A 24,083-nucleotide genomic window follows, 5' to 3' on the forward strand; every position below is an offset into this window, starting at 1 on the left:
ACTGCTGGGTCGAGCTTGGCTGCATAACCTTCCCGCCCAGGGTTGGGGCGCGGCTCCTGACGCGCTGGGGGCTCAGAAAACAATAATGTTTCTTACATGCCACGATCTTACAGGCAACGATCTCTGAGTTCTCACCGCCCCTGGAGAAAAGGGGGACCCGTGGACCCCAGAACTCGGAGAGCACCTCCCTGGGCCGAGTTCATAGGATCCCTAGGTCGGGAGGGGGCGCCCTTGGCTGGCTCAGGCGTCTTACAGGGGTCCCCCGACGCACGCGCCGCCCGCAAAAGTCTGGCCCTTCCCGGACTTCACTTGCGGCTCTAACGTCCCGGACCGAGCGGGGGCGTGGCCCGGCGGCGGCCAGCCTCCCGATACGATTGGTCCTCCGGTCCGTCATTCCCGAGCGCCCGCCCCATGACTATAAAAGCCTCCCCAGGGCCGGCCCAAGACGGTTTCGGAGCTGGCCGTCGAGTCCTGCACGTCCCGCTGACCGCGGTGAGACGAGAGGGCCCGATTGAGGTGGGGGGCGGGGTCCGCCGAGTCCCGGGGCGTCCCAGGGCAGGAGGAAGCGAGGAGAACCTTCCTGGGGGCTCTTGTGGTCTCTGCGGCCTGGGGAAGGGTCTCCAGCTTGGGCTGAGCTTTCCTGTCTTCCCCCTCCGCCCCCTCAAAAAAACCCCTGGAGCAGAGTCAAACTTTCAAACTCTCTCCTTTTCCAATTCCTGAGACATTCGTTGGGGGGGGGGGCGTGAAAGAGCCCATAAGTGGCAATATCAAGAGGGGGGTAAATCCCCCCCCTGCTAAAAGTGTGCTTGCTTTGCAAACGCAGTTTGGAGGCGAGCCGCAGCCTATCCTGCACAGGAAATCGACCCTCCCTGGGTCCTCAGAGCGCCCAATCAGGGGGCTTTCTGCCTAGCAAGGACCCCCCCCCCCCCCCCTCGGCAAATGGGTTTGCCGCCCGGGGGCTTAGCTCCTCCCCCGCCCGAGTTTCTGGTCCCCCAGCTGACTGCGGCGATTTCGCGGGGAGACCCCGCCCTCTTCCTTTAGGCGGGTGTGGCCAGTGGATTGCTCAAGGCGGCTGGGAAGGCCTGCCCCTTATCTGAGTGCTGGGGACCTTTGTCAGAATCGTGCCGGAACTGCCAGGCCTGGGACCTCGGTCTCTGGGAACTTTGGAAGTTGTATCTTAGCGTGCCCTGGGTGCAGCTGGACGTCTGCAGCCGGTTCCATTTAGCTCTCGTTCTGGCCGCTACAGCTTGCAGACCCCAAGGACTTCAGTGGGGTCCTGACATCTGCAGTGGCAGCCCTTGGTTAAACCCGCTCTAGGAGGGCTTGATGGGCAAAGGGGATGGGAGAATGGGCCTCCAAGATGCCCAGGTGAGCTCAGGCTCCAGGGAGGGTGAGGGGAATAACTGACTCCTGATGATCACCAGGGCCGGGCCGTGCCTCCTCCCTCCACTTCCCAGTTTGGGGACCTTAGTACCAAGCAGAAGCACATTCCTGGCTGGCTTCACCCTTGTGTGAAATGGTTCTGTTTATTGAACACCTACTATGTGCGAGGCACTGAGCTCAGCGCGCCATGTCGCTCTGCCAATCTGTAGGGACTCGGAGCTGGGAATGGTTATCCCCATTTTACAGATGGGGCAAGCAAGGCTCAGAGAGAGGGTGCTGTTTTCCTAAGCTCCCACTGCTAGTGAGTTGCAAAGCTGGGATTAGAGCCGCTTTGGACTCTAGCACTTTGCTGGGCTCTGCTTGGGGGGCGGGGCCCCCTTCCTCTAGAAGGAAATGTTCAGAATCCAGGTCAGGGGTTCACAACAGGCTCACCCCAGAATTACCAGGGGAACCAGCCCTGAGGGCAGGTTCTACCTTTAACTCCTTTGTACAGGTGAGAGGACTGAGGCCAGGGAAGAGGTGGCTCTTTGCCCAACACGGTACGGCGTGGGCGGAGCTGGGGCTCCTGCAGTCTAGTCTGATGACCGTTTACCCACCTCCTCCCACCTGGCCAGGAAAACGGAGCGCACCTCTGGTGGCTCCCATTGTACCTTATGAACGTGGGCCTGAGCCTCACCTGGGAGCCTCCCTTGCCCTGCCCTCCCTCCTGAGTCTGACTTGATTGGTCTGCGGTAAGGCCCGGCATGGTCTCTCTGACGTGGTTTGTGGGTGGTTTGTTTTTTTTTTGTTTTTGTTTTTTTAAAAATTTTATTTATTTATTTGACAGAGAGAGACACAGCGAGAGAGGGAACACAAGCGGGGGAGTGGGAGAGGGAAAAGCAGGCTTCCCGCAGAGCAGGGAGCCCGATGCGGGACTCAATCCCAGGACCCCGGGATCATGACCTGAGCCGAAGGCAGACGCTAACGACTGAGCCACCCAGGCGCCCTGGGGTGTTTTTTTTTTTTTTTTAAAGATTTTTTTTTTTTTTTAATTTATTTGAGATAGAGAGAATGAGAGACAGAGAGCACGAGAGGGAGGAGGGTCAGAGGGAGAAGCAGACTCCCCGCTGAGCAGGGAGCCCGATGCGGGACTCGATCCCGGGACTCCAGGATCATGACCTGAGCCGAAGGCAGTCGCTTAACCAACTGAGCCACCCAGGTGCCTATGTTTTGTTTTTAATGCTTAACCTTTTTTTTTTTTTTTGAACTGGTAATATTATCTATTTGGCTCAAAAGTCAGAGGCCTGCCCCGTCTACCTGATCTTCCCTGAAAGGTGGTCACTGTTAACAGTTTCCTGTGTCTAAAGACCCTGTGCAAACGAAGCACAGATTTTTCAGCCCGTGCACACTATTCGTCTCGGAGTAGCCTGGTCCAGCCAGTGACGCGTAGGTCTCTACCCTGTGGCCACTGCCCTGGGCTGGGTCCTTGTTTTCCTGGGGCCCTCCTGCTGGGGAACCGGGGTGTTTCCACGCTCTTCGTGTGGCCGACACAGGCACACACCTCCGCCCACGTGGAAATACAGGTGTGGGACCATCCTCTCAAGATTCCCGGGTCCTGGGGGCGTCTGGGTGGCTCAGTCGTTAAGCGTCTGCCTTCGGCTCAGGTCATGATCCCAGGTCCTGGGATTGAGCCCCATGTCGGGCTCCTGGCTCAGCGGGAAGCCTGCTTCTCCCTCTTCCACTCCCCCTGCTTGTGTTCCCTCTCTCGCTGTGTCTCTCTGTGTCAAATAAATAAATAAAATCTTTAAAAAAAAAAAAAAAAGATTCCCGGGCCCCAGGGCTGATGACTCTTAAAAGCAGCCACTGGCAAATGGCTGTCCGCAGAGGTGTCTGCAGGTGTCTCCCCGAAGTGTTGGCCAAGTGGAGCCCGTGGGGTTGGCCCTAGAGGTGCGGCCCTGATACCCGCCGCGTCAGCAGCACCTGAGGGCTGGTTAGGGATGCAGACTGCCCGCCTCACCTGGTCCTGCTGAATCAGCTCCGGCCACTGCATGGGCCCACAGGTGCTTGTGAATAATTGAGAGGCAGGGCTCTAAGAAACAGGGTGAGGGGTCGGACGACAGCTGTGAACGTGGGCTTCCTCCTGGAGGGAGGGACAGGGCACGCTGTACCCTGACTAGCCCGTCTGTCCACCACAGCGCCTACTCAAAGAAGCATGTCTACCAACGGGACAGAAGCCACTGCCAGCAGCCAGGCAACAGCAGAAGAACCGGTCCAGCAGGTGAGGGAGGGCTGGGACCTGTGGGGTGAGGCTTCCCACACTTTGGGGGGGGCAACCGATCTCTTTCTGCAGCTGATGGAGAGCCCTCACGCAGACCCCGGACAGGTGGGGGTGGGGGCAGAACTGGGAATCCCTGGAGGCTCTGGGGAGATCCGGGGTCCTCTCTGAAACCGCCTGCCTCCCCCCTCCCCCACCGCTATCCTGTCTGCAGGTGCTTGGAGGGTCATCCTAGGAAGTCAACCCCTATTTCCTCTCTCCCTTCACAACTTCGCTGCAGTAACAACTATATACAGTTCATAAGCAACTCTATTAACATATCATTTGCATATGTTAAGATGAACCCTTGGGAAGGATGCTGCCGAGTGGTTTTTAGTCAACAACCAAGTTCTGCAGCCATCAACGCCATACAGGGTTAGGACATGTTTCATCCCCCCAGAGAGACCCCGCCCCATTAGTACTCCTTCCTCATTCCTCGTCCCCCCCCAACTCCCCCCCAGCAACTGCTCATCGGCTGTCTGTCTCTGTGGATTTGCCTGTTCTGGACATTTCGAATGGAGTCCTAACCACCTGAGACCCGTTTGTGTCTGGCTTCTCTCACTGAGCATCACGATTTTGGGGGGTTTATCCACTTTGTAGTGGGTGTCGGTGCTTCATTCCTTTCTTAAAATTATGGTAAAATAACACATAACAAAAATAAGTATGATTTTTGGGGCACCTGGGTGGCTCAGTTGTTAAGCGTCTGCCTTCGGCTCAGGTCATGATCCCAGGGTCCTGGGTTCGAGCCCCACATCGGGCTCCCTGCTCAGTGGGAAGCCTGCTTCCCCCCTCCCACTCCCCCTGCTTGTGTTCCCTCTCTTGCTGTGTCTCTTTCTGTTGAAAAGTAAAATCTTTAAAAATATATATATATACTATTTTCAGTGTTCAGTTCAGTGGCATTCAGTACATTCATGATGTATGAGCACCACCACCATCGAATTCCAGAAGCTTTTCATCACCCCAGATGGGAACCCCATCTCCATTACCATTTAGTCTCATTCCCTCCTCCCCCCAGTCCCTGGCACCCACTAATGTTCTTTCTCTATGAATTTACCTCTCCTGGACGTTTCATGTAAGTAGAAACATAAAATCATTTTTGCGAAAGTAGAACCTTTCACATTAGGTCCCTCATAATGAGATCCTACAGGATTTGTCTCTTTGGGCCTGGCTTCTGTTACTGAGCCCACTGTCCTCAAGGTCCACCCACATCGAGGCAGGTGTCAGGATGTCCTTTGTAAGGCCGGCTAGTATTCCATTATCTGGATGGACCCCACTGTGTTCATCCGTTTATCCATCGACTGATATTCGGGCTGTTTGCACCATTTGGCCATTGTGAATAATGCTGCTTTGAACATGAGTGTCCAAGGATCTCTTAGAGATTCTGTTTTCATCTCTTTTTTTTTTTAAGTTTTTATTTATTTATTTGACAGAGCGAGCGAGAGAGCACAAGCAGGGGGAGCAGCAGAGGGAGAGGGAGAAGCAGGCTCCCTGCTGAGCAGGTAGCCCGATGCGGGACTCGATCCCAGGACCCTGAGAGCATCAGCTGAGCCACCCAGGCACCCTGTTTTCAATCCTTTTGTCTATATACACAGAAGTGAAATTGGGGGCTCATAGGGTAATTTCTATTTGTAACTCTTTCTAATTCACCACACTGTTTCCCACAGTGGCTGTGCCCTCTCAACGTTCCCTCCCACAAGGCCCAAGAGTTCCAACTTCTCCCCATCCTCACCATCATTTGTTAATTTGTTTCGTTTTGATAGTAGCCATCCTCACGGGTGTTAGGTGGTATCTGGTTGTGTTGGCATATTTCCCTACTGATCTGTGATGCTGAGCATCTTCCATGTATCTATTGACCATTTGGAGGCTGTAATTTTTTTTCTTTTTTAAGTAAACTCTGTGCACAACGTGGGGTTCGAACTTAGGACCCCGAGATCAAGAGTCACATGCTCTACTGAGTGAGCCCATCTTGATGCCCTGAGGCTACGAATTTTTTTTTTTAAGATTTTTTTTTAATTCATGAGAGACAGAGCGAGAGAGAAAGGCAGAGGGAGAAACAGGCTCCCCAGGAGCAGGGAGCCCGATGCGGGACTCGATCCCAGGACCCCGAGATCATGACCTGAGCCGAAGGCAGACGCTTAACCATCTGAGCCACCCAGGCGCCCGAGGCTACGAATTTTTAAAAACATACTTTATACCACATTTTCTTTTTTTTGTTTTTTTTTTTTTTAAAGATTTTATTTTTATTTATCTGAGAGAGCGAATGAGAGAGCACATGAGAGGGGGGAGGGTCAGAGGGAGAAGCAGGCTCCCTGCTCGGCAGGGAGCCCGATGCGGGACTCGATCCCGGGACTCCAGGATCATGACCTGAGCCGAAGGCAGTCGCTTAACCAACTGAGCCACCCAGGCGCCCTACCACATTTTCTTTAATCCTCTCACCAAGCAGTGGACATCTGGGCTGTTTCCACTTCTTGGACATTCAGAATGAGGCTGCCATGAACATTCACTTTGCCTCCTGTGTGGACGTGTGTTTCTGTCCCGGGTTAAATTCCTAAAAGCGGAGTTGCTGGATTGCAGGGGAGACTTGGGATGAACTCCTCAAGAGGCCTCGGGGTAATCCCTGGAGGCAGATGGCCTGAGCCTGAAGCCCAGCTTTGCCACTAGCAGATCCACCTGCCTTCAGGTGACTTACTCTCTCCATACCTCAGTTAACTCTTCCATAAAGTGGATGAACACTCCCCACCTCCCGGGACTGGCGATTGAGTGAGTCCACACACAAGTTCTCCACACAGCCCCTGTGAGTTGAGTCGTCTTGCTGCCACCTTCACACGAGTGATCTTTGTGACTCCTACTGGACAGGAATGACTCCCCATGTGATGGGTGGGGAAACTGAGCCTCAGAAGGGCTCTCTCGATGACTGTTCTGCTCTTAGAGGGTAAATGAATGGGGGTGGCTGTGTAACAATAAAACTTCATTTACAAAACCAGCCAGCAATGGAGTATTAACCACGTAAAGGAATAAAGCATCGAGCCCTGCCACAACGTGGTTGGACCTTGAGGATGCGATCCCTAGTGAAATGAGCAGACTCAGAAGGACAAATACTGTATGAATCCACTCCCAGGAGGTCCCCAGAGGAGTCCCGTCCACAGAGACAGACAGGAGAGAGTGGGAGCCGGGGCTGGGGTGGGGGGTGGGGAGTCCCCGTTTGGGGAGATGGAAAGTTCTGGAGATGGATGACGGGGGTGGTTGCAGGACAGTGTGAGTGTGCTTCATGCCGCTGAGCTGTGCACTTGAAATGGTTAAGATGGTAAGTTTTATGTGTCTTTTTTTATAAAGATTTTATTTTTGAGAGAGAACAAGCGTGAGCAGGGGGAGAGGCAGAGAGAGAAGCAGACTCTCCACTGAGCAGGGAGCCCGATGTGGGACTTGATCCCAGGACCCTGGGATCATGACCTGAGCCAAAGGCAGACACCTAACAACTGAGCCACCCAGGCACCCAGTTTTATGTGTATTTTACCACAATTAAAAAAATTAAACACACATGCTGCCCCAGGGACGGACCCTGAGCCTATGATACTCAGGGAACCAGACACACACAGCCACATGGGGTGTGAGTCCACATGGGTGACACGTCCAGAACAGACTCATCCACGGACGGGAAGGGGGCTCGTGGGGGCTGGGGGAGGGGAGAATGAGGAGTGACTTTTTTTTTTCTTGGAGTGATGGCTAAGTCCTAGAATTAGCCACGACTGTTGCACAATCTAACGAAAAGACTAAAGACCTTGGAATCGTGTGTTGTAAGATGGTGGCATTACTGATGTGTGAACTTCTCGATTCAGCTGTTAGGAAAAACCAGACAAGAATCAGAAAATAGGTGTGGGCCCCATGGGCCGTAGTTGTGGGGCCCAGTGGTAGACGCGAAGCTCTGTGAGAGTGGGGCTCTTGTCTGCCCGGCCCGCAGTGGGTGTCAAGTGCACGTGCAAACAGATGAGCGGCAGGGCTAAGGTGGAGGAGGTGCCATGGGCTTGTGCAACCACTTGGATGCAAGGCAAGCATGGGCTGAGCCGTTGCTTGGCCGGGAGTGAAATCGACCTTGCAGGGCACCCGAGGCCCAGGACCAGCCCGCTGAGCTGCTTGTCCCCATAGCCGAGCGTGGTGGACCGCGTGGCCAGCATGCCCCTCATCAGCTCCACCTGCGACATGGTGTCGGCGGCCTACACCTCCACCAAGGAGAGCCACCCCCACGTCAAGACCGTCTGCGACGCGGCCGAGAAGGGCGTGAAGACTCTCACCGCGGCTGCTGTCAGTGGGGCCCAGCCCATCCTCTCCAAGCTGGAACCACAGAGTGAGTGAAGCCCCGGAGAGCCCGGGACCTACCTCTTGGCTGTTCCGGGGGTGTGGGGAGGGGTTCTGCCCCATCCCTGGCCCTGTTGCCGCAAACCAGCACCGGCCGGCCTTCCAGGCCCCGAGGGGTGCGCACGTGCTGGGACTGACGATTCCTGTCTTGCCCATGTAGTCGCATCGGCCAGCGAGTACGCCCAGAGGGGGCTGGACAAGCTGGAGGAGAACCTGCCCATCCTGCAGCAGCATACGGAGAAGGTAACTGAGCTCCGACATCAGGAGCCCCTGGGGGACGGGGGCTCAGTGGGGGTGGGGGCCTCCAGGGGGATGGAGTCTGTGGTCCCACCCCCGCTTCCATTAGAATAGACCCACATGACAGCTTCCTCCCTGACCCCTCTTCGGTCTGTCCCCACCCCCACCTTGAATCTGCTCCCCATTGAGCACCTGGAGGAGTGATCGAAACACCAGTCAGATCTGTCCAAAATCCCCTGGTGTCTCTCACCTTGCCTGGGGCAGAAGCCAAGGCTGTCCTTACAGCCCGCGTGCCCCGATCTGGCCCCACAGCCCCCCAGCCCTCATTGCCCACCTCCTCTGGCCTGCTCCAGCCCCGCCAGCCTCTGTGGTCCGTGTTGAGGAACATCAGTACCTGTGTGGACGGGACACGGGTAGAAACAGAGTGCCTGCTGTTGTGGGACTTTCATTCAGGGGAGGCCCAGGGAAGCAAATTCAGTGAACACGTCCATCCCAGTCCTACTCCAGGCCCTTTGCATGTGCACTTCCTTCTTCATGAACCAGACTTTCAGGTCTCTCTTCTAATCCTGCCTCTTCAGAGGCCTTCCCTTCCCTCTTAAAGAAGGTCCTTCTAGCTCAGCTCTGTCCAGAACTGTCTCCGATGTCCGCACCGTCCAGTATGGAAACCACCAGCTGTACGTGGCTACGGAGCCCTTAGAATGTGGCTGGTGTCACCGAGGAACTCAGTTTACCAATTTTAAGTTGAAGAGCTGCACGTGGCCCGTGGCCAGCATCACTCTGGCACCCACCACGACGGCTTCCCTGAGCTGTGAGTCACAGACCGCACAATGAGCTCATTCAAAGTCTACAACTCAGTGGTTCAAGTATAGTCACGTTGTATAACCATCACCACCCGTTTTAGAACATTTCATCACCCCAAGAGAAACCCCACATCCCTTAGCTGTTAATCTCCTTCCTGCCAGACACTCCTGGCTACCACTCATCCACTTCCTGTCCGTGGGTGAGCCTGTTCTGGACGTGTCAGCCACGTGCACTCACACCCCGTGTGGCCTTCTGTGTCTGGCTCCCTCCCTGAGCATCATGGGCTCGGGGTCCGTCCCTGGGGCAGCGTGTGTGGGCGCCTGGCCCCCGTCCACAGCCGAGTGACACGCCCGTGTGTGGGGGACACACTGTGTGTATCCGTTCATCTGTTGATGGACATTTTGCTGGTTCCCACTTCTTGGCTGTTAAAATACTGCTGGACATTCGTGTACCAGTTACATTAGTTCTTCTACAACATAAAATTTGTCATCTTTAATGACATCTCTAAGTGCACAGCTCTGCGGCGTGAAGCACACACACTGTCCTGAGACCACCCCCACCCTCTGTCTCCAGAACTTTCCATCTCCCCACACGGAGACTCTGTCCCCATGAAGCACGGACTCCCCACCCCCTGCCCCAGCCCCGGCTCGCACCCTCTCCTCTCTGTCTGTGTGGACGGGACTCCTCTGGGGACCTCCTGGGAGTGGGGTCCTGCGGGATGTGTCCTTCTGGGTCTGGCTCCTCTCACTGAACACAGTGTCCTCGGGGTCCCTGCACGTCGTGGCAGGTGGCAGGGTCCCTTCCTTTCCGTGGCTGACCAATATTCCAGTGTGTGGACGGACAGTGTTTATTTATCTTCGCATCTGTAAGTGGATTGCTTCTACCTTCTGGGGCTTGTGAATCATGCTGCTCTGAATGTGGGTGTCCCAGTTGTATGGGCTTGTAAGGTTCCACGCCATCTGAAAGGATTTTTTTTTTTTTTTAATTTTTTATTTATTCGTTTGAGACACAGAGATAGAGAGACCATGAGCAGGGAGAGAGGGAGAGGGAGAAGCAGGCTCCCCGCCGAGCCAGGAGCCCGATGCGGGGCTCGATCCCAGGACCCCAGGATCATGACCTGAGCTGAAGGCAGACGCCCAACCATCTGAGCCACCCAGGCGCCCTGAAGGGCTTTTTAACTGCGTGTTTGTCTTCCCAAGTGGGCTGAGGGCACAGACTGCTTGGTTGCTCTGTCTGGCGCCCATCAGCTAGCCTGGCGCAGAGTAGATACTTAATCTCCACTTTCGCCATGTGGGACACGAGGCCACGCTCTTCGTATCCGAGTTTCTCTCACCAGAACTCGGGTCCCCAAAGGGGCAGCGGGGCAAGCCCGCCGCTACTCCAGTTCTAGGCTCTGCCCTGAGGCCCCCCCGCTATCGGGCGCCCCCTGTCGGCCAGAGACTGCTATACACCACGTCCCCCAGAGGCAGGCCCCCACTGCTCATGCAGGGCTCAGTGCAGCCGGGGAGGCGGGTCTCCCCAGCAAAGGCCATTAACAGGCTGGGCGTTAAAGGTGGAAACTGTCCAATTCACAGAAGGCTGGAGAAGCTTCCCCACGGAGCCACCTCCTTAGGGCCGGGCGCTTGCGTTCTCCTGTCCTGCCACCACATGAGGCCAACATTCCTTCTGTTTATAGAAGGGATGAGCTCGGGGTGACGCTCTACAAGGTCATCCAACAGAGCTGTTCCCAGCTCAGAGGCGCAGTGCTGTCTGGACTCCTGTGACCTCACCCCCGCCCTGGGCTCGCCCCAGGAGGAGGTAGTGGTCCCCGGTTCTGTGAGACGTGGTGTGGTCCGCTGGGCCAGCCCAGTGGGCACCTTTTCCCACCCCGAAGAAATGAATTCCCATGGACACGAGAGGTCTAGGTGTTCAGAGGGGGTGCCACCTGAGAAGGGTGAGGATGGGGGTGGTGTGGTTTTGAACTTTCCGGAGAGCTCTATGCAGAGAGGGCTGCTCAGAGGCTTAGACTCAAGAACCTCAGGTGCGGATGCAGAACACCCAGAATGTGCTGTGGCCACTTCTCTTCCAGGATTCCAGAGCCATTCCAGGGGTCCGCAGCTCCGGCCCTGCACCGCTGTGCTAAATATAGTTTTCCTTGCACGTGGACACACCCACGCGTTTCCGGCCTCTAGGGCCGCTTTTACTCTACAAGGGGTAGAGTCAAGGGGTTGACTTGGAGACGGTCGGTCTGCCAGACTAAAATATTTACTACGTGGCCCTTTTCCAGAGAAAGTTAGCAGCCCCGTAACTATCTGCTAACCCAGGTTAGAGGTGGTGGAGTCAAAGTACCAGGTTCTGGGGCGCCTGGGTGGCTCAGTTGGTTAAGCGACTGCCTTTGGCTCAGGTCATGATTCTGGAGTCCCGGGATCGAGTCCCTCATCGGGCTCCCTGCTTGGCAGGGAATCTGCTTCTCCCTCTGACCCTCCTCCCTCTCATGCTCTCTGTCTCTCATTCTCTCTCTCTCTCAAAAAAAAAAAAAAAAAAAAAAAAAATCCAGGTTCTGCCCTTGGCACGTAGACAGCCCTCGGACAGGCTGCTTAGCCTCCCGGCCTCACTTTCTCGTGCGTGGAATGGGTACGCTCCTTCCTTTTAGGTGTTTGTGTATTTTAAAAGATTTTATTTATTTATTTGACAGAGACACTGCGAGAGAGGGATCACAAGCAGGGGGAGTGGGAGAGGGAGAAGCAGGTTTCCTGCTGAGCAGGGAGCCCGATTCAGGGCTCGATCCCAGGACCCAGGGATCATGACCTGAGCCAAAGGCAGACGCTTAACGACTGAGCCACCCAGGCGCCCCTTTCTTAGGTGTTTAAAGGGCGGAAGCGGGTCCATTACCTGAAGGCTCAGAACAGCACCTGGCTGGTCCCGAGTATTGATTTTTACTGTTTTTTTTTTTTTTTAAAGACTTTATTTGACACAGAGAGAAAGAGAGAGAGTATAAGCAGGGGGAGTGGCAGGCAGGCAGCGGGAGAAGCACGCTTTCTGCTGAGCAAGGAGCCCGATGCGGGGCTCGATCCCAGAACTCTGGGATCATGACCTGACCGAAGGCAGCCGCTTAACCGACTGAGCCACCCAGGCGCCCGGTTTTTACTGTTTTAATACAAGCTTTAGGAATAAGTCCACAGGCACGGTGACGTTTTGGGCACATACCCCCATTTGTCGTGGGGAGTTGAAGGTAGTTACTGTGTTCTACTGGGAGTTCGTGGAGACAGAATGATTAGACACCTGCATGCATCCTCCGCGTCGCTTTAGTTCTGGTCCTGGTCTCCTCTCAGAGCCACTGACGTCGGGACGGGGCAGAGTCCCCGGCCCCGCCCCCTTGACGTCAGGCCCTCCCCCTGGTGTGACAACCACACGTGTCCCCAGATAGTGCCCAGCATCCCCTGGGGACAGAATCACCCTAGATGAGAACCACTGCCCTAAGGGACTTTGCACACGGATGGCCTCTCCAGCCAGGATTACGATTCTCAGAGCGTGATGGGGCGGTCACTTCTCAGGGGTATCTAAGTTTCTTCTGCCACACGGATGGAGCCCTTGAGCCAAGCACTGGTCTAACTCATCACATCTGTCCGCTGGGCCACTTACCCAGGAACTTCCTGTCCCCCAGTCCTGGAAGCCAGAAGTCCCAGAAGGCTGGTAGGGCTGCTTCCTCTGGAGGCCCCTGCTTCGCTTGCAGACTCTGTCATCACCTGGGCTCCCCTCTGTGTCCTAATTTCTTCTGTTAAGACCTTATCTCTAAATAATCACATTCTGAGGTCCTGGGGATTAGGGTTCAACACACGGCAGCCCCTAACACTATGGATAAAGAAATGGAAGCACAGAGAGGAGTGAGTTGCCTGAGGCCACACAGCTAGGACCTAGCAATCCAGGATTCACCCCAGACTCCAGAGCTCGAGGTCTTCACTGCCAGACTCTGCGTTGACCCTTCGGGGTTATCCAGGAGCTGGAACTCCTCCTTTTGGGCTTCCCGGAGGCTGGGGTGCAGGGGTAGGGGTCCCCAGGTACAAAGGGAGGACAAAGATGCTGATGCTGGCTTGTGTTGTAGGTTCTGGCCGACACCAAGGAGCTCGTCTCGTCCAAGGTGTCGGGGGCCCGAGAAGCTGTGTCCAGCGCCAAGGACACAGTGGCCACGCGAGTGACGGAGGCAGTTGATGTGACTCGGGGTGCCATGCAGACTGGTGTGGATGCGACCAAGTCTGTGGTGACCAGTGGCGTCCAGTCGGTCATGGGCTCCCGTGTGGGCCAGATGGTGCTGAGCGGGGTGGACACGGTGCTGGGCAAGTCGGAGGAGTGGGTAGACAATCACCTGCCCATGACAGATGCTGAGCTGGGTGAGTGCAGCCCTCGGGCCTGGGACCCCCCCCAACCCCCGCCAGACCTCCCACCCCTCTCAGCCACCTAAGTCTGCCCCTCAGTGCCATCTCAACCCTGCCACCTCCCCTCAGATCAGCCCCTGTCAACGCCCACCTGGACCAGTGCAGTAGCCTCCACCCTGGCCCCCAAGGTCTGGCTCCTTGAAGTCACCACTAGAGGGCTCCCATGAGTACCTGAGTCAGGTTCCTGCCTCTGCCCACAGCCTTGGGGGCTCCCACCTCCCTCAGGGTAGAAACCCAAGTCCTCCCCTAAACCTTCCCCCCGCCCCCCGTGTACTTATCCACTTACCCTCATTCATTCTACTCCAGCCACACTGACTCCTTGCTGATCTTGACCATGCTCCCACCCCAGGGCCTTTGCACCAGCTGCTCCCTTTACTGGGAACATTCTTCCCCTAGACATCCTCTGGATGTCCCCTAAACACCCTTCTACCTACAGCTCTGCTCAGATGCCACCTCCCCAGTGAAGCCTCTAAAATTGCCACCTCCCTTGTCCATACTGTGTTCTGAAACCTGCCCCCACCCCCTCCTGGCTGGGCTCTTTTTTGTCTCTGGCACTCATCATCAGTTCCACGAAGCAGCCTCTTCTGCCTTGGTCATTGCTGTGTCCCACGTCCAGAACGGGTCCTGGCGCTCAGCAGGCGTTCAGACTCTTCTCTGCCATCCCCACCCCCAGGCACGCGTTTGTCCATTTGGATGTTCCTTGAGCATCTGCCATGTGGCCAAGTCCTGGGGACACAGCAGTGGACAGAATTCTGCCCTTGTGGAATTCACAGTATAAAGTATAAGGAAATCAGGTTAAAGGAGAGATTTTGAGGTGGAAGGATTGGGAAGATGTTTCTGAGGAGGTGACATGACCATGAATGGAGCGAGCAAGCGAGCAAGCGAGCTAGCTACGTGGATGTCAGGACAGAGAGAAGTGTTGATAACAAAGGTCCTGGGGTAGGACCTGCCTGGTGGGTTAGAGGAATAGCAAGGCAGAGTGAGAGCGAGGGGGAGATGGGGAGGGGGACAGGGCAGGTCGTGCAGGGCCTAGGGGACCCAGGGGAGGACTTGGACTTACCCCAGAGAGGTGGGAGTCCTGGAGGGCTGTGGGCAGAGGAAGGCAGGACCTGACTCGAGTGCTCACGGGCGCCCTCTGGTGGTCGCCGAGGGGAGGGCGGACTGGGGACCAGGGTGGAGGGGACTGTGCTGGTCCCCGCTGGTGTTAAGGGGGCCGGTCCCCTTGGAGGCAGGAATAGACAAACAGACAAACCAGGGATGGGGCTGTTGAGACAAAGCAGCGTCCTGTTCGTGGTCCAGTCATGTCTTCGTACCCGTGGCTCTCGTGACTTCCGCCACGCCGCAGTGCAGACTCTGGTGCCCACGGCAGCAAGGACCCGTGAAGCTGCGTGTAAACTAGACACCGTGCTCTATCCGACTTTGGCCAGAGTTGGTTTGTTTGGACGAGGAGCCAGACATTTGGGACAACTGGAAAAAGCTGAGGACAGATGAGATCAGGGGTTCCCGATGGCAGCACCGTGGGCATTCTGAGCCGGGTCATCCTTTGTGGGGGGCAGAGCAGCATCCCTGGCCCCACCCCCTCGATGCCAGGAGCACCCCCAGTGCGACCAGCACAGATGTCCCCAGAAACCGCCCCGCGTCCCCTCCTGGGTGAGACACCCTGCTTCTCCTGGAACTTCATGCAGAGGGAATCGTGTGGTTCCCTGGTGGCTGAGCACCTCCTCCTCATTCTCTGCCTCCTCCTTTGCCTGGGATTGGGATCGCTATTCTAAGTATCCCTTCTTTCTCCGTTAGCTGGAAAACTGTCTTGGAGAAGGTTCTCTGTGGCAGCGTTGATGAGCTCAGGTACAGTTGGTGGAGGAAAAGCAGGGCAAGTGGCTAGCTCTCTCCCTTATGTATTTTGGCATCATGGGCTGGTTCGCCAGCCTCCTCCACTGTCAGTAGTGGGGTTTTATGTTATAGGTGTTCGTGCATAGATTCACACGACATAGTCCAATCTTACCCACTTATTTTATTGACCTTTCCCTTGTCCCGCTACTTTTGGCTGCTTGGAGACCCCCCTCGAGTTGGCTCTGAGTCTCTGTGACTCTCTCTGGGAATCCTCTGTAGAAAGTGGTGGTCCTTTGCTTTCTGGAGAAACTCCATGTCTCAGGCGGGCTGGTGATCTGAAGCCCTGAAGCGTGGGGCTTGAGCGTGGCATATCACTTGTCCTTTGAGGGTCCCAAACCCAACCCCAAGCCTCTGGAAGGAAGGGAGCTGCCTGCCCCTGGTAGGTGCTGAAGCCAGGTAGAACCAGCTGTGGGTCTCGCCTGAGCTAGGCTGGGAGGCCACTGCAGAGAACGGATCCATCTGACCAGCTCCGCTCCTGTATTTGTTCTTTGTGTCCGCCCAGTAAGGATGAAATTGCTGTGCACCCCAGTGCTTGTGGTTCTGCGGAGAGTCTAGTGGGGGAAGGTATGAGTTTTTGCAGCAGTGGGCAGAACTAGACGTGCTCGGGGGCTTGGCCCAGGAGAACAGCCCTCTTTCCTCCCTCCTCACAGTTCTCCCCTTTGCCAAGGGCACCTGCCCACTCCACAGGGCCCTGCCGGCTTGCTCAGATATGCCAGACCTCTGCCAGACATCCGGGCCTAAATAACAAAGCTGCTTTCACTTCCACGGGCAGAGCCCCGGGTTCCCAGAGGGCCATGGAGAAGTTCTGAACGTTGCTAGTTTGGGTCAGGCTCTGCAAACCCACCTTTGGTGGGAGAATGGGGAAGATCTGTTTTTCTCAAGGTGCAGGCTTTTATTTTGTCTTCCTCTGAGCATCCCAAGTGTTTGTAGTTAATTTTTTTTTTAAATGTCATCGTGAAATGATTCTTCCATGACATCCTCATCCCTAGCCAACTGTGTCTGACTACCCCCATGCCACATCTGGCCCACTGCTTGCATTTGTAAATAAAGGTTTATTGGGACACAGCCACATGCATTTGCACGCATGTTGTCTGTGAATGTTTTTGCATTAGGCACGGTATAACTGCCTGCAAAGACAAGAACATTGACTGTCTGGCTGCATTCAGAAAACGTTTTATCAACCCCTGGGTTAGAGTATGTTCTTCCAGAATTTGTAATGTTCAAAGAACAACTGAAATCCCCTGATTGAAGGCTTACCTTGATTGAGCAACAGGTCAGTGACTGCCTGTGGGATTTTGTTCCTTGCTTTTCCACTGTCTTTTGTTTCTGAACAGTGGCTGGCCAAAGGAGATGCAGAAATATGTGGCTGAAGTAGAGAGTTCACTTACTTATCTGAACAGCCAGGCTCTTCCTGCCTGACCAGGGGCACATCCGTGTTACCCTGGTCCCATGTTGCTGTTCCTTCTAGTATTTCTTTGATACACTTCTTTAAATCAGCTTTTCCAGATTCTTTTAGAAAGGTAACTTTATCACTTACTGAAAACAGGACACCGTACCAATCTACTATAAATTGATGACAAAAAATGACTAAATGTTCATTTGGGTGCCTTTCTGAGTACGAGATAGTCCAAATTTCACAATTCAGGCAGCTCTGACTAGGATGGTCATACAGAAGGGGGAACTGAGGCTTACTGGCAAAATCACTTTCGTGTAGAGTAGGGAATGGCAAACATTTTCTTAACCAGATGGTAAATATTTTTGGCTTTTTGGGTCAGGCAGTCTCTGTTGCAACTAGTTAAGTCTGCTGTTAACACAGAAGCATAGACGATAGGTAAATGAATGGGTGTGACTGTGTGCCAATAAAACTTTATTTATAGAGACAGGTGGCATTTGGCCTGGGGGCTGCAGTTTGCGGACCCCTGCTATAGAGCATGACAAAGCCAGTGAGTTAGGAGGTCTGGAGTCCAATCCATATCAGGTTATTTACAAAGCTCAAGCTTATACCTACTACATTAAAGTTTAAAAGGAGCAGATAAACTAGGATAAAATCATCAGGACAGGCAGTTTTCCATCCTGCCCTATTGTAATGTCATGGGCTCTTTCTGGACTAGACAGTCCTGACTTTTCCTTATGTGCTGTTAAGACGGTTCTCACGTGGCTCAGACTTCTCCCCACGCGGAGTATCATGGTTAAGAACATGGTGTCAGATGGCCTGGCTTGAAATCCTGACTTGCCACTGCCTAGCTGCGTGACCTCAGGCAAGTCATTTCATCTGCGAGTCCCTATTTCCTCATCTGTAAAAACGGGGTAACGGTGCCTCCCTCATAGAGTTGTTGGGTTTAAAGAGAACATACACACGAAGCACCTAGAACCTGTGAAAGATAGGCCATATAATATGTGCCGGGTACTAATGATCAGCTTTTTTCTGCAAAGGAGCAGACAGTGAATATTTCAGTGTCCAGGGGCCAAGAGGCCACAAACCACTGTAGTTTGATTTTTTTGTTGTTTTTAAGATTTTATTTATTTGACAGAGAGACAGCAAGAGAGGAAACACAAGCAGGGGGAGTGGGAGAGGGAGAGCTGAGCAGGGAGCCCGATGCGGGGCTTGATCCCAGGACCCCGGGACCATGACCCGAGCCGAAGGCAGACGCTTAAGGACTGAGCCACCCAGGCACCCCAAAATGTTAACGTTTTAACACGTGATCACTATAAAAATAGTTACCGAGTTGTTTTACGCTCCTTTGTGTTTTGTTTTGTTCCGTTGGTCCTGAGGCTTCGGCGTGCTGGCTGTAGCTCACGCTTAGTGCTGGCCCCCCACGGGCCGGTTCTTCGGGGGGACCTCAGTCCCTGGATAAGCTGAGCGCTGTGATGGGGTCGGGGACGCTAGCCGTGGAGGTACCTGGCGCTTAGTGGAGACTGGGCCCTTCCACCCAGGCGCCCCACCACTGTAGTTTGAAAGCAGCCGTAGGAATAGATAACCGACGTGCAGGGCTGTGTTCAGGCGTGGTACAAAACCGGAGGCCGGGCAGATGTGGCCCGAGGGCCTTGGTTTGCAGACCCTCACGCTAGTGCAAGGCCTCTTAATCCTGGGGAGTTCGGTTCCCATCATACCCATTTCGCAGATGGGGAAAAGCAAGGCAGGGGACTCTTCCGCTCCAAGGCTTCCCGGCTCGTGAGCGGCAGCCCCGGGACGGAAGACCCCGGGCATGGGGAACAAGCCCACCCGCCCGCCCACGAGCCCGAGCTGCACGCGTGCGCCGCCGCATCCGGGCCTGAAATTCACGCTGCCTCTCCCGCCTTCCTCCTCGCAGCCCGCCTCGCCACGTCCCTGGAGGGCTTCGACATCGCTTCGGTGCAGGAGCAGCGGCAGGAGCAGAGTTACTTCGTGCGCCTGGGCTCCCTCTCGGAGCGGCTGCGCCAGCGGGCCTACGCGCACTCGCTGGGCAAACTGCAGCTCACGCGGCAGCGGGCGCAGGAGGCCCTGGTGCAGCTGGCGCAGGCGCTCAGCCTGGTGAGGCCCCGCCCTCCCCAGCCCGGGGGCCCCGCCCTCCCCAGCCCGGAGGCCCCGCCCCTCCCCAGCCCGGAGGCCCCGCCCCTCCCCAGCCCGGGGGCCCCGCCCCTCCCCAGCCCGGGGGCCCCGCCCCCCCGCACCTCTGCCCGAGCCCGCCGGCGGGGCCCCGGTCCTGGAAGGCTGGGCTCCCCTTCCGAGGACCCCCGACCAGCGGACCTCAACGACAGAGGCTGTCTGGCAGGTCTGCAGGCGGGAGGTCTGCGATCAGGGTGTCCGCAGGGCCGGGTCCTCCTGGGGGGCCTCTCTCCTGGACGTGCAGAAGGCTGTCTTCTCCCCACGTCCTCACGGGGCGTCCCTCTGCGCGCGTCACATTGGAGTAGGGCTATCGCAGTGACCTCACTGTAACTTCATTGCATCTTTAAAGACCGGATATGCCACCACAGGCAGATCCTGAGGTCCTGGGGGTCAGGGCTCCAGCAGAGGAATCGGGGGGACATAATTCAGCCCATGACAGGTGAGCTGGCCAGCGGAGGCTCTCCCGGCCGTCGTCTGAGGGACCGACGTGCTGCTCGAGTATGACCTGCAAAGCGTGAGCAGCGTTTTGGTGGTGGTTTTGTTTAAAGTCAGCTTTATGGAGGTGTAATTCGGGGACTACAAAAGTCAGCTGTTTTTAAGTATATGGTTTGAGGAGTTTTACAGACATCAACAGACATGTAACCAGCACCCCAATCAAGAAGTGGAACAATGCCATCACCCCAGAAAGGTCCGCTTGCCTGTCTGCAGTCACATCCTGCCCCTCCCCACCAATGTTCTCTTGTCTCTTCTCTAAAGAGCTGAATTCCTTTCATCTTCCTCTTTGCTTAGCTTCCTCCACGCAGTGCGCTCTCCTGTTTCTCTTTTTATTTTTTTTAAAGATTTTATTTATTTATTTGACAGAGAGACAGCGAGAGAGGGAACGCAAGCAGGGGGAGTGGGAGAGGGAGAAGCAGGCTTCCCGCGGAGCAGGGAGCCCAATGCGGGGCTCGATCCCAGGACCCCGGGATCACGACCTGAGCTGAAGGCAGACACTTAACGCCTGAGCCACCCAGGCGCCCCGTCTCTCTTTTTAAATTTTTGATTGGGGTAAACTGCATATGACATGAAATTCACCATCATAACCATTTTCAGTGCACAGCTCAGTTAAGCACATTCACACTGTCGTGCAACGACCCCCACCCTCCGTCCCCAGAACTTCCCATCTCCCCACTCGGAGACTCTGTCCCCATGAAGCACAGACTCCCCACCCCCTGCCCCAGCCCTGGCTCCCACCCTCTCCTCGCTGTCTCTGTGGACGGGATTCCCTCTGGGGACCTCCTGGGAGTGGGGTCCTGCAGGATGTGTCCTTCGGTGTCCGGCTCCTCTCACTGAGCCCAGTGTCCTCGGGGTCCCTCCACATCATGGCAGGTGTCAGGGTCCCTTCTTTTTTAAGGCTGAATAACATTCCATTGGAGCACTTTTTACGACCCTGCTCACGTTCCTCCTGCTTACGTTCCATTGGCCAAAGCCAGTCCTGTGGCCTGGGCCCAGTCACAAGGAGAACCAGACAAAATGGGAGGAGCTGCGGAGAATTTTGGCCACTTCCTTTGCACATGACAGATGGTGCATGCGCATGTTGGTGATGAAACCATAGTGGTGGAAAGCCTGTCTGAGAACAGCATCCCCCCTACCTTCCTCGCCTTCGTGGACCATCTCATCTTGGATAAAAGGAGGACTTTGTGGGCCTCTCCTGGGATGTGAGCGGGGCTCTGCCGACCTTGGTCAGGTGCTGGAGGCAGCCTCTCTCCTGTGTCACTCTCTCTCCTTGCTCTCCTATTCCAGATGGAAACCGTCAAGCAAGGAGTCGATCAGAAGCTGGTGGAGGGCCAGGAGAAACTACACCAGATGTGGCTCAACTGGAACCAGAAGCAGCTCCAGGGCACAGAGGAGAACCCAGCCAAACCAGAGGTACCAGGTTGGGGGACCCGTGGGATGCTTAGGGCCCTGACTTCCCTCTCCATGCCTCTGCTGGATGGACCTACCTACCAGGAATACTTTCCCCAGCCTCTCCTCCCATTCCCTGCCTTTAGGACACAACAGCACCTCCTCCAGGAAGCCCGCCTGGATTTTCTCTCTTGGGTGTGGTGTTGCTTCTAAACTGTGGGACACTTGATAGCGACGCCTCTCAACCTACTAAAATTCTAAGCCATGTCTCACTTATCTTCTCTCCTATCTCGGTGTCTTGAGCTCTCCATACTCCTCTGCTTTGCTCCTGGTGACAACTTCTCACTAACGTCCTCTGGTCCCCTCCCATTTGTGCCATGCATCGGCCTCTCCTGCCATGCTCAGACTCACTGCTTCCACCATCGCTCACAGAGACTTTCCTTGAGTCAGTACCTCACGTGTCTTTCATGCCCATTATGAACGTCCCTCGGTCTCAGGACTGACCTAGCACTATAGCTTCTCAGCTTAACTTCCTTGGGCCTTGGTTTCCCCATCTGTCAATGGGATGAAGACTTGCAGGGCTCTTCGGGCAAAGTGAGCCAAACCCGCACGCCGTGTTCCCAGCAGCAGGACTCACGGTCACCAAAAGTGGAGGAGACGGGCCAGGTGTCCCTTGGATGAACGGATCAACTGCTTAATGCAGGGTTGACTGCTTAATGGGGGTGAGGTTTCTTTGTGGGGAGTGATGGAATGTTCTGGAGATGAAGGTAGTGCTTGCACAATCTTGTGAATACACTAAAAACTATGGAATTGCACACTTACACGGGTGAATTTTCTGATCTGTGTTATACTCCTATATAAAAAAATTGGGTTGCTATGTCAAGTACACATAGCACTACACAATTGGTATTTATGCAGCTAGGACCAGTATCTCTAAATCCAAAACTGTTAGCATTCAGACCCAAACCACCTAAAACCGTCTCCCTTCCCCCCAGTGCTGAGCGTGGTGACCAGATGATGCCGATGTTGACTCTGGTCGGCACCTCCCTGCCACGTTCAAGTCCAGAGCGCTCTGTCATGGGTTCAGGGCCAAGTCCTGCCGCCCAGCCTGCCCTCTTCCCCTGGGGAAGGAGGTTAAGGTCCTGATTTATTACGCTGCGGTCTCTCCTACCACGTATGGCTTCTGCCTGGAAAGTTCCTCCAGACCTTTTTTTTTTTTTTTAATAAAACGAGATAGAAAATGCAGTATCTTGTACTTAAAAAAAAAAGATGTTTTATTGAGCTATGATTCACGTACTCTACAAGTCACCCATCTGTACAATTCCATGGTTTTTAGTGTATTCACAGGGTTGTGAGACCATCACCACGATCCGTTTAGAACATTCCCACCAACCCAAAAGGAGATCTTGTCCCCATCAGCAGTCACTCCCTCGTCCTCCCCAGCCCCCGGTCCCCACGAGCCCCCTTCCCATCCATGGATGAGCCTGTTCTGGCCGTGTCACCCACGTGGACTCACACCCCGTGTGGCCTTCTGTGTCTGGTTCCCTCCCTGAGTGTCGTGGGCTCGGCGTCCGTCCCCGGGGCAGCGCGTGTGGGCGCCTCGCTCCTGCTCGTGGCCGAGGGACACACCCGCGTGTTGGTGGGTCATGTGTATTTACCCGTTTACAAGGTGATGGACATACGGGCTGTCTCCACTTGGCCTCCCGTTTGCTATGCCCTGTGAACCAGCCTTGTATGGACGTGCGTTTCCATTTCTCTTGGGTGGATTCCTAGGAGTGGAGTTGCTGGTCGTATGGTAACTCTGTAGTTGGGACAGTTGGGGGGACCACCAGGCTGTCTTCCGAAGTGACTGTACCATCAGCAACGTATCAACACTTGCCACTCCCGTCGTCTTGATCCTGCTCGCCCAGCAGGCGCCACCTCGTGGGGCTGCGCTATGTTTCCGTGACGACTAGTGAAGTCGAATCTTTGCACGTGCTTGTTGACCAGCTGCATTTCTCCTTTGGAGAAATGTCTCTGCCTCTTTTTCATTTTGGTACATCGGTCACGTGGTTCAAAACTCAAAAGAGCTGGCGTCCCAAACCACCATCCTGGATGGGCTCTCCTAGAGAGAGGTTTTCCGGAAGGTTGGCGGGAGAAGCCCTGTTTTCTCCCCCCCCCCCCCCCCCAATTGGGATCCAGCTGCCCCCAAAGCGCACGGTCCTGATCGTCCGCCCCTTCTCAGCAGGTGGAGACCCAGACGCTCACCATGTTCCGGGACATCGTCCAGCAGCTGCAGAGCACCTGCGCCTCGCTGGGCTCCAGCATCCAGGGGCTGCCCAGCCACGTGAAGGACCAGGTGCAGCAGGCTCGCCACCAGGTGGAGGACCTCCAAGCCACCTTTTCTGGCATCCATTCCTTCCAGGACCTGTCCAGCACGATCCTGATGCAGAGCCGAGAGCAGGTGGCCAAGGCCCGAGAGGCCCTTGACCACACAGTTGAGTACGTGGCCCAGAACACGCCCATCATGTGGCTGGTGGGACCCTTCGCCCCGGGAGTCGTTGAGAAAGCCCCGGAAGAGAAGAAATAGGACGGGCAGGAGGAGGCGTGAGGGACTGTCTCTCCCGGAGGGGCTGGCCCCAGCACTGGACCCCCTTGCCCCCTCGGAACATGCGTCCCTCCCCACGCCCCCAGCTTATCTTAGCTGCCACCTCAGGAAGCTGAAAATTGACCAGTCCCTCCACCGCTGTGCGCTCAGAGGAAGCGTGTCCTGAGCCTCACCTCCTCAGTCATTAGGGGGAGGTTTCCAGAAAAAAAAATGTTCTCCAATTTCTTTTTTCTTAAAAACCAGGGACAGATTTCTTATATCCCTGCCTCCTTTTCTGCATCAGGGCCCCTGGGTATTAGCCTTTAGCTAACAGACTTGGGATTTCTGGCCTCCGAAGTGGGCCTCCTGGGGGTGGGGTGGCTGCAGAGCTGCTGAGGCCCGTTCTGGAGCAGAGGGGGGCTGAGGTGCCTGAGGCTTCAGTGTTGCCTTAATAAATTTTACCTGCAGCTAAGTGTGGGCTGTGTGCGTGCGTGCACGTGCGTGCTCCCTCCCCCAGGAGCTGAGTAACGCAGGGTCCGTGTATGGCCGCCTTGGCCCCTTCCTTGCTCTGCTCACAAGGATGTGAACAGGACAGGGCCAGACCTGGAGTGGGGCTTGAAGTTCTCGGACAGGAGAAGAGCAGGGCGTGAGGGTCTTTCATCTCCCCCCCCCCCCCAA

At 55.4% G+C, this 24,083-nt stretch overlaps 1 protein-coding gene across 4 annotated transcripts; it reads left to right on the forward strand.

Moving 5' to 3' along the window:
- The first annotated feature begins 453 nt into the window (after window positions 1–453).
- Window positions 454–23,872, forward strand: PLIN3 (perilipin 3). 4 transcript variants are annotated; one of them, XM_034996565.1, is made up of 9 exons: window positions 454–492; window positions 3,558–3,640; window positions 7,820–8,018; window positions 8,190–8,272; window positions 11,604–11,680; window positions 13,148–13,434; window positions 18,681–18,880; window positions 20,738–20,863; window positions 23,064–23,872. In XM_034996565.1, the coding sequence occupies exons 2-9, from the start codon at window positions 3,575–3,577 to the stop codon at window positions 23,406–23,408; spliced, it is 1,383 nt and encodes a 460-aa protein (XP_034852456.1). In that variant the 5' UTR covers window positions 454–492; window positions 3,558–3,574; the 3' UTR covers window positions 23,409–23,872. The 4 variants fall into 4 exon arrangements, with proteins under 4 accessions (XP_034852456.1, XP_034852457.1, XP_034852458.1 ...); XM_034996566.1 differs by having other exon boundaries at window positions 23,067–23,872; XM_034996567.1 differs by lacking the exon at window positions 11,604–11,680 and having other exon boundaries at window positions 13,149–13,434.
- The last annotated feature ends 211 nt before the right edge of the window (window positions 23,873–24,083 follow it).

This window comes from Mirounga leonina, unplaced genomic scaffold (assembly GCF_011800145.1).
Source record: "Mirounga leonina isolate KUSES-001 unplaced genomic scaffold, KU_Mleo_1.0 Mir_94, whole genome shotgun sequence".
Taxonomy (NCBI): Eukaryota; Metazoa; Chordata; class Mammalia; order Carnivora; family Phocidae; genus Mirounga; species Mirounga leonina.